Genomic DNA, 10,175 nt, shown 5'->3' on the forward strand with positions numbered 1-10,175 from the left:
CGGCAGGAAGGGAGTTGTACAATTTTGCCCCAACAACAGCGAGTGACTTTCTAGATTTAGCTAGTTTATGGCACACGCGGTTGATAGTCCACGAATCTAACTAATATCCTTGTTGATAAAAGAGCACCGCTGTAGCATACTTAGCACTGCATAGAAAGCACAGAAAATAATGATGCAGATCATCCACATGCTAAAATAAAAGTGGTTGTGCGCCGCAGTGGGCTTTAGCACGGCTTTAGCCATTAACGGCTCGGCCACGAACTTGCGCGACTGGTGACGGCGGCGGCGGCAATCATAGGTTGGAGCGAGACACAGTGATCGGACCTCTTGTTCCCACCTATGGTTGCCACCGCCGCCGTTGCCAGTCGCGCAATGTCGTGGCTGAGCCGTAAAGCAAGCAAAGTGACTAAACCACTGACCAACCACCTAGGCGGTTTTCTGTGGACTAAACACTTCATTCTAGAAGTTAATGGATGGTTAATGGTAACACTCGTCGCCAAGTAACGAAGCAATCTGTCATCACCGTTGTTTACCATCTGTACAGTAACCGTAAATCTGGAAATTTGAAGTGAAAATAATGGAACAAAATGACTTCAATAACTTTATAATGGAAAACAACAATGAATTACTCAAATCATTCAGAGGTAAAACATGAACTATCTATTCACACACCTATAGGGTTAGGGTTAGTTACCTGCTATTCTAAAACTCTTTCTCGACTAGCTTGAGCTTTGAAGCTAAATCAAGCATGATTGTGTGCTCATATGAAGGGTACACGGAAAGAACATGTCTAGTCACTTTACTAACATTTTTAGTAATCGCGGTTTTAAAATTTGGAACCATGTCAGCACGTATGGTAATTCCGTGACCAGGTCTTTTTTAACAAAAAAAATTTGTGTTACATATATATATTATACAGTGGTGCCAAAATATATAATTAATAGTTCATTAGGAGCTCTACATTTTGAGATGAAAATCTCATTTTCCGAAAAAAGTGGCTAGACATGTTCTTTCCGAGTACCCTTCATATGGAACAGTAAGTAGGTATAATTGTGTCCGCGGCCGGCAAAACGTCCCACTTTAGCTCAATGGAACTATTATTACTAACGTATAGAACCGACACAGAGAACCAGTGTTTTGCGCCCTGAGTTGCTGCCGTATTGGCATCAAACCATAGAAGCGGAGCGGATGAATTTTACGGCGCTTACGACGTGTAAACTATAGTTGGTCAAGTAAATTTTGTAGTAGAAAAAGGCAGAAAATTAAAAAAATACGCAAAGCGATATCCTCCCAGAGAAAATTTGAATTTCGCGCCTTTTTCTACTGACAAGATTTGCTTTACCTTTAATATGTCGCACTATAATGTCCGACAGGAAATTGTAGAAATTATAAAGTGGCAGTACTGTAGTGTCGTCCCGTTTTCTTAGATTGATTTGAAAGGGACGACACTACAGTATTGGCATTTTTTAATTTCTACAATTTCTTGTCAGACTGTATATATAGTTGATCAAACCAAATTATCAGCAAATAAGAACAAAAAAAACTACACAACCTTTTCTTTTGGGTGCTAGTACTAGTGTAAGACAAAGATAGTATGATTCTCTCTGTCTATGTTTGAAATGAGACAGTCCTTTGACAAACTATAATTTATTTTCGTAACGTTATGATGACTTTAATGTACAACTCGGACCACCAAAGTGACTTTGACAGCTGACAGTGACAGTTATCAGGAAGGTACCAACGAGCGATCCGGATTTTATTGTATTAGTCATCGTTTAGTTTTGTTTTGCAATACTTTGATATCAAATAAATCCAACCTTATATTAGCCTATCGTTATCCATTAAAATACTATGAATTTCTTCAGGAAAGAGCCCACTGTTAAAGGTATGTATTTATTTAGCAACCAATTGGATTGCTATGAGTAAGATTCTCCAATGTTTATCCATTATCTACTAAGTATATTTATTCAACAGTTGGGTCATAATAGTCTTCCGTATTTACAGAACAGCAGAGACAGAATGATCGGGAACTGCGCAAAGCCACCAGAGAGCTCGATAGGGATAAGGCCACGCTAGAGAGAGAAGAAAAGAAACTGGTAATTGTCTTTACTTTTTAGGCCACAAAGTCGCCCACAACCTTGGGGACTTGTTATTCGCTATATTTCGCTCTTCACTAGACAGTTTTTTTTAGTATCTTCTTCGTTGGTTCCTTAAAACACTTAACCTTACTGTTTTAATCATCATGGGCACTATTATCATCACTAATCATCACAGATCTCCAAAACCTCTTGACAATAAAACTTGCCCATATTCATGGCATGGTGTTACTACAATATAAAGATATGCAATTGTTATTGTGTATGCTTATTAAGTTATTAACATAATTTTTTGTATTTTACTTAATTAATAGGAACACTTACACATTATACTTAGTTAATTGTAATTCCTACCATGTTTGAATGTTATTTTCTCAACATGTTTAATTGATCAGTGAAGTTTAACTGAATTAAGTAGGAACAGCACAGCAAAAAAGAATGGTTAGCAAATGTAAAAAAAACTTAATTTTCCAAAACCAATTACCTCAAGGATTTTCATGAGATGTTCAAGCGCAACAACAACACCCGTCTGAGAGGTCATCACTTAAAGTTAGAAAGGAATAGGTCCCACAGTAACCCATATAAACACTTTTTGAGCAACCGAGTAGTGAGGGCTTGGAACAAGCTCCCGAAGATTTGGTTTCTGCACAAAATGTGAATCAATTTAAAAATAAATTAGACAAGCATATCTCTACATCTACCTGTCAATGATAACTGGATACAGGCTATATCAGTTGTCACAACTGCCTGCCTGCTTACTAAATAATAAATAAAATAAATTTACAGGAAATGGAGATAAAAAAAATGGCAAAAGAAGGGAACAATGAAGGCTGTAAAATACTAGCAAAGCAGCTGGTTCAGCTGCGGAAACAGAAGACAAGAATATATACGGCCAACAGCAAGGTAACTTGGGTTGTGAAACATGACAAAGTTAAAACTTCACACTTGTATGCTAATTTTAAAAAGTGACTCATAATGTCTAATGTACTTTGATCTTTGGGTATTGTAACAAATATTAACATTGTTATAAGATAAGGTCAATTAATATTTAATAAGTATTAGAAAAACTATGGGTAACATTCTCCAATCAAATCCAAAGAATTGTAGCATTTTAGAAACAAATACATAAACTCAAAGAAAAAAATTGGGTTACCTTCTCTGAACCTATAATTAAGAATGATGAGTTTAAATGGAATTAATATAGAAGATTGCAATGACCTTAAAAACCTACCTTTTTGGAAAATGGTTTCCTTTTTTTGAGACCTTAATTCTAAGTACTTCTACAAGATCTTGGTTAAATAGCATTATATCATAGTATGTAAATGCTACTAGTGATAAGACTTTTGCCGTCAGCAATATCCCAGTATCAATAATAATTTTCTATCAAATCTATACCTGCGAATAGGTGTTTATGTTTATACTACCACTAACTCAGAAAGTTACCCTTGCCTCTGGCACCAAAAAAATACTTTTATCAATTTTTTACCACTCTCCAAACATAGTCGCAAAATCATTTTTTATGTTTCCAGATTTCTAATGTCCAAATGACTAACAAGACCATGGGTGCCAACATAGCCTTAGCTGGGGCCATGGGTACCACAGCCAAGACCATGGGAAGCATAAATAAGGTCATGAACCCGCACCAGATTGCCAAGGACATGGAAGCATTCAAACAAGCAAATGCCAGGCTGGATATGACAGATGAAATGAGTATGTTTTTTTTATATAAGTGTTTAGACGATATAACCAAATGTCTTGTCTGTAATTTTCTGTACAAAACAGTCTGCCGATTTTTGCGGGGGAGGGGAACGTCGAATGTAGGTTAAGACCTCCAAGAAGAAATTAATTTCTGCAATATTTTATTACTTTCATAGTTTTTGAGTTATAGGATACATATTAGAGTAGGTATAGTGAAAGCGTTCATAACTTTTTATCCCCTCCATATTGATTTCAAATAGATTAGAATGTAATAAAATGATGTTTTTTCGCCAATAACACAGAAACTTGTTACATATTATTAAGAAAAAGGGAATCAATCTTTATAATAAGAAACAACGTGCATATGCATGTGCCCTAAACTTAATAAAGTTAATATTATCAGATATTCTTAATGCCCCAATCAAGAAGAATTTGCACTACATGTTTGTTTATTTTTTAGTTAATGACACACTTGACGACATCATGGACGAGTCCGGAGACGAAGAGGAGACCGAGGGTGTTGTCAATAAGGTTCTTGACGAAATAGGCATCGAGATCAGTGGAAAGGTATGTGAATGATAGGAACCCAACTTAGGGCTGAGGAGGATGTTATGCTGAGTGGGTCTGCGACCTGTAGACCTCGCGCGTCTATACACTTAAAACTGAATAAATGTATGGCTCCGCCATTTTGAACAATTTCCAAAAACTTATTATAAAAAAACTATTTAATCATCGAACCAGCTCACAAAATTTCACGAGAATCGGTTGAGAATTGCGATCTGTAGAGGAAATAACATTCGGACATACGAAAACATTTTTGCCCAAGCTGAAACCTTCGCTAACGCTCCGTCAATGATAATTAACCTTTTTTGAGGCCACATAAAACGACAAAAACGAAAAGGTTTTGCATAAACGAAAGTTGTATTCGAAAAATGTATGAGTCCCTTTTTGCAATACTGCAATCAAATTTTAGCCTTAACTAAACCAACAATGTTGGTCCAATATGCTTTATTTGAATGAAACAAAGAAAAATGTAGTTGAACAACTATATTTCAATGACGCACAGCTAGTGCTTACATATTTAAATTCATATTTTTTAAGCAGCAATAATCAACCCACTGCAACCTATCGCAAGAATAAAATGGCGTTATAAAGATAAAGATATTTATTCGTACAGATAACACACAAAGATACGTATTAAAACATTACAAAAATAAACGCAAGGAATAATTACGAACATATTACACAACCAAACCAAAAAATACATTAAGAACACAAACAAAAAAAAAATATTATGTGCAACTAACTCTAAAAATAATAAAAGAAGAATGCAATCTACATTCCACTCCAGTTAGTAGGTATGAAGAAATCAAGTATTTACATATTGATTTATGTAATCCTAGAGTTCAAAGTGTTTCATAAATTGAATGCAGAACTAATGAGATGGTTTGAGTATTTTAACAGTTTTTTGCGTAATGGTACGGAACGTTATGGTTTTTTGTAAGAAGTTTGTAAGAAATAAGTGTTTTATCAACGGTTTTTCATTGGTGCAGGTATTCATGACTTGGTCTGTAATTCAAGTTCTCAGTTTCTTTGCTCCAAATAACTGCATTTGGGTTGGATATTATAAAAAGGTTACTATTATATCTAATTATGACTTTTTTGACTAATTAATTGATTTTACTTTATTATTGTGATAAACGGAAACGCTTGATTTCAGACCTTAATATAAAATAAACCAGTAACAAAATACATACTTTGATTAAAATAATATCACCTATAGTCTGTTAAAGAAACAAACTATAAATATTGTGTGCCTGTGCGCATGTTTAATGTTTATTGTGCATGCTTTTAAAACGCAAATGCCGGTTTTATCTAAATAACAAATAATAACAATAATAAATACGCGTGACCCATAGCGATCCCTGTGCGTTTAATACATGTAGGAAAAGTAGAACTTAGATGTAGATAGAATAATACAACATATAGTATACTTATAATAAATATAGTTTTGGTTACTATAAAAAAAAAAAGTTTTCTGTGGTCTTTGTGATAGATAGGTATTAAAAATTTGTGAAAGAGTTCATATTTTAACACGAATCTTGTGTTATGAAAGGTTTTTATTTTTTATTTTCAGATGTCAAACGCCCCATCGGTGAGCGGCGGCAAGCTAGGCGAGACCACGGCGGACAAAGACATTATGGCGCAGCTCGCCAAACTCAAGTCATAGGGCGGACGTTATTGGCCCTATTCAAGGAGATTACTTCACGATTCCATCGCCTTCTTGTTTCTCAGATTATCGTTCTCAACGGGAACCCTACCGCAAACATCGGGAATCGAAGTTTCGTCTATTTACCTCTCTGTCTTTGCATGTTTGGGCGACAAATTTGCATAGATGTTCGCGGCTATATTTAGTCTTGGTATGCGGCCTAATTTTAGCCGATCAACTCAATAAAATTAAACTATTGAAATAACGTTTGGCTTCGCTTATGAAACCCGGGAAACAAGAACTAATTTATTGGGAACTAATCTTTAAGAGCTTAAGAGGCCGGTGTCGATTTTAGTCGCAAAAATGTAAAATTGATAGATTTAGTCCGTGAAATTTTACACCTTTTGTTACCTAATTGAAATAACAAGTACTGGTTTCTATTAGCACGTCTTCTTATCTTACCTTTTATCAGATCAGTTTGAAAACAGACTCACAAAATTAGTAATGTTTGCTTTTCTGATGGACGTTTAGGTAAACGCGCGTAAAGCACTGATTTTGTCGCTCTTATTTGTAAATTTCGTAAAGTTTGGGCTGCTAAACATGGTAATTTTGTATTACACATATCCTGTACTTGACGTTTATCAGACTACATTATCATTATTATGACTTTGAAGTAGTGTAAATGAAAGTTAGACGAAATCAATTTTCTCCAGAAATTACTTCAAAACAAGTGACAATTTCTCTGAAAATCGACTTAATTTCAACGTAATTTTGATACTTAAACAATCTACAACATTTGCTGAAACTATACTTATACATCAATTTGTATAATTTACCACCATGATGTTTTGATGAATTTTTAAAAACTGCCCCTTCTCTTCATGCATTACCGGTGACGCACGCTCGCGACCTCATTATTAAAAGGCAAGATGAGAAGACGTGCTAATACAAAACAATACTTGTTATTTAGATATTACGTAACAAAACGTGTATAATTTCAACGACTAAATCTATCAATTTTACATTTTTGCTCCAAAATCGACTACGGCCTCTTAAGCCGAACAATAGATGAATCAAACAGATTCAATTTTACGGCCAAAATGTATGTCATTAATTTTGATTGGTTCTGTTTCTTATGCTAAATGCTACTTCAATATCTATCGTCGACAGTGTAAGGGATCCAGATCTTACTTCTTTACGTTGACTACAAACACTATCAAACCTCTTAATCAGGTATGGTTTCTTCCAAATAACTTAAAAAATAAAACAGCAGCTTTATGGAACAAGTAGTAATAAGTTTATATTTAAACGAATTATTTTTTATTCGGATGTTTGTTACCGTTATATCATGTTACAAATGCATTTTCGTTATTAAATTATCATTTAATTGCTTAAAATAATAAATAAAAAGTACAAAAATTTGCCCGCGAAAAGATAGTGAGCGAAACGCCCGAAACGTCACGTGACGTCACGCGTTCGACAGATTAGTTCACATTAGTTTCATTGGTCAAACGTCAGTTGGACCGGCCAACGTGTGACGTCATCACGCTCTGTCGAAATCGCGCCAAAAATTATGAGCATTTCAATCGCTCAAAATTTTTCAACATTTTAATATTTTTTCATAAAATAATGTGAATGTTTACAAAAGAATTTTTATTTTTTCCAAATCATAAAAAAAATAAAAAATCATGCATGGAGCTAATTACGAATGTTACCTACTCGTAAATTCTAGATGTCTTTATTAATTGTTTTTATGAAAAATTTAAGCGACAAAAAATGGCAAAGTTCCATAACGAAGAATAACGAAATGGCAATATGACAATCTATTAAAATAATTATTGATTAAATCTTCAACATTAAAAAATCGTTAGAATGAACGCGCATGCCCTTTGTTCTTTTTTAAACTTAAAGTTTGTGATTTTGGGATAATAATATAATAGCGTTAAAAATATTTCTAATCCCTCAAGGCATCGAGTATTGGGATGATTACTGTTTTATTTTTAATTTGTTCTTGTTATCGTTACATTAAGTTGGGTGACTGCTATAGTTATTGCCCACTCCTAACAATAGGGAATATTACTGCAATGTTCTGCCGTCAGAGTGCAGCACTAAACCATGGAGTAACTTATACATACTATGTAAGTTTTCACTATGACATTGATGCATCAAATTCGTTATCTGCCTCTATATCGATCGAATATGCAAGAGTGATAGAGAGGCAGAAATCGAACTTTCGTGTTTCGCGGTAGGCCCTGTGATTGTGCTGCGATAGGCCCAGTGAAGCCCTCTACGCAGTTTTGCGCAATATTCCCTATTAAATTAAATTAAATTAAATAATCATTTATTTTCAGGCGTGGCCCATAGAAGTGTTAGTAACAAAAAACTTAAATACTAATGTTAAACAGTACAATTAATTAAAACCTACCATGCAAATCAATATACTTAGAGCTAGGACTAGGACAATACAATACCGGGTGAGCCGTACACATTTACATTACATAAAACATTTACTATTATTGTTAAGAGTGGCCAATTACTATGTAGTGGCCAATAACTGTAGTAGTGAAGTGATGATCCTTCTGACCGATTTTGGCCACAACGTCTTTGTGTTCTGATCATAGGCATTTTGGTTCTAACTGCTACACACTTCTCAATCTTATGTTTTTAACGAATTATTGAACAAAAATTGTACTTTTGACTTGTTTACAATTACCAGTTTCCTATACTTATTTCTACAATAGTGTTAAATTACTGTTAATCTTAATCCCTAGAACTAATATATCCGAATAGGTATTTATTTGGTCGTAACAGTTAAAAAGTCAGTTATATCTTTATTACCTACTGTAAGATAAAACATGTATATACCTAACTATTATTAGTCTCACCTTTGTTAGTGAAATTAGCTTATTATTTACGCAGTTTTCCATACATTGGTTAATAAAATATTGTAAATACCTAATGTACCTACAAATGTAAAAATAATCTGTGATATTTTTGTATTACATGGTACTTACACGAAAATATTGCTTATTTATTTCTTTGTGTTTAAACGATACCTTGTGTAAACAAATACATAAGATATTATTATAAATATACAAGTATTGTATACATTTACACATTTTGCACAGGAATGTGTAAAATTTAAATGGGGCAGTGCGAAACTGAGGGATAAAACTTGCTTCAATTCTATAGCTTTGTTTTATTTTGTGATTGCAAAAAGTAGTAAATGTTTTCAATTTTTTTTTAAATATTTAACGAAAATTCTATTTCGGAAATGGAAATTTTCAATCTCCATTCAAAAATATGAGACGTCTCCGAAATTTTCGTTTGTTTAAATTTCTAACTTTTGGACACTTTCCAGCGGCAGCGGCACTATTTATGATTCTCATATAACTACACATTTTTTAGGGTTCCGTACCCAAAGGGTAAAAACGAGACCCTATTACTAAGACTCCGCTGTCCGTCTGTCCGTCTGTCTGTCTGTCACCAGGCTGTATCTCATGAATCGTGATAGCTAGACAGTTGAAATTTTCGCAGGTGATGTATTTCTGTTGCCGCTATACTAAAAAGTATGGAACCCTCGGTGCGCGAGTCCGACTCTCACTTGGCCGGTTTTTTTTTTTTTTTTTCAATATAGTTTGGAGCTTGATACCAATGTCATAAAAATTTTATTTACCCAAATTAGATGAATTAGCGAATTGTAATTTTTTTTTGAGGTTAACCTAATTAAGAATTGCACCTACGTCTGGACACTGATATCAAGAGATATCGCGGGAAGTATATGTTACGCGTAATACCCAAGTACACAGGTTGATTTTGGGGTCGTCCAATGATGATGATTATTTTTCAGATGACAATTTGAAAAAAAACATTTTGCATACTATTTGGTCACCCTACTCAATGTGACATCTTGTCGCTTTCCATACAGCGTATGTCAATAGTTATTTTTTATACAAGGGTGCAAAGTTGTATTTTACCCGCGAGTGTTTCAACACATGAGAAGTAAAGTCATTATAGGGTGACCATGATAACTTAGTATAAGATTAATTTTACTTGAAAAATAAGAAAATTTTAACTAATTATCTTTTAATCAAATACTACCATATGATAATGTGTATTATTTACAGTCAGAAAGAGTGGTTTTGGATCACGACCCAGAAAATCATCCTATA

At 34.1% G+C, this 10,175-nt stretch overlaps 2 protein-coding genes across 3 annotated transcripts in view; one reads left to right on the forward strand and one right to left on the reverse strand.

The window, feature by feature from the left end:
* The window catches only part of LOC134746044 (general transcription factor IIH subunit 2), a 250,183-nt gene that overhangs the window by 11,201 nt on the left and 228,807 nt on the right, over positions 1–10,175 (reverse strand). The gene's annotated exons all lie outside the window — the stretch shown is intronic.
* On the forward strand, positions 559–9,024 carry LOC134746009 (charged multivesicular body protein 2b-B). 2 transcript variants are annotated; one of them, XM_063680173.1, is made up of 6 exons: positions 559–644; positions 2,005–2,096; positions 2,883–2,999; positions 3,626–3,806; positions 4,255–4,361; positions 5,932–9,024. In XM_063680173.1, exons 1-6 carry the CDS (start codon positions 578–580, stop codon positions 6,022–6,024), a joined length of 657 nt encoding a protein of 218 aa, XP_063536243.1. In that variant the 5' UTR covers positions 559–577; the 3' UTR covers positions 6,025–9,024. The 2 variants fall into 2 exon arrangements, with proteins under 2 accessions (XP_063536243.1, XP_063536244.1); XM_063680174.1 differs by lacking the exon at positions 559–644 and adding an exon at positions 1,734–1,885.

Source organism: Cydia strobilella, chromosome 12, assembly GCF_947568885.1.
Source record: "Cydia strobilella chromosome 12, ilCydStro3.1, whole genome shotgun sequence".
NCBI classification, from domain to species: Eukaryota; Metazoa; Arthropoda; class Insecta; order Lepidoptera; family Tortricidae; genus Cydia; species Cydia strobilella.

What these genes read in the sequence shown, in the direction of transcription:
- LOC134746009 (XM_063680173.1), top strand. Translation starts at nt 578, where the DNA reads ATGGAACAAAATGACTTCAATAACTTTATAATGGAAAACAACAATGAA. An exon ending in ATTACTCAAATCATTCAGAG is followed by an intron (nt 645 to 2,004) that starts GTAAAACATGAA and finishes CCGTATTTACAG; the next exon opens with AACAGCAGAGACAGAATGAT. An exon ending in GCATCGAGATCAGTGGAAAG is followed by an intron (nt 4,362 to 5,931) that starts GTATGTGAATGA and finishes TTTTATTTTCAG; the next exon opens with ATGTCAAACGCCCCATCGGT.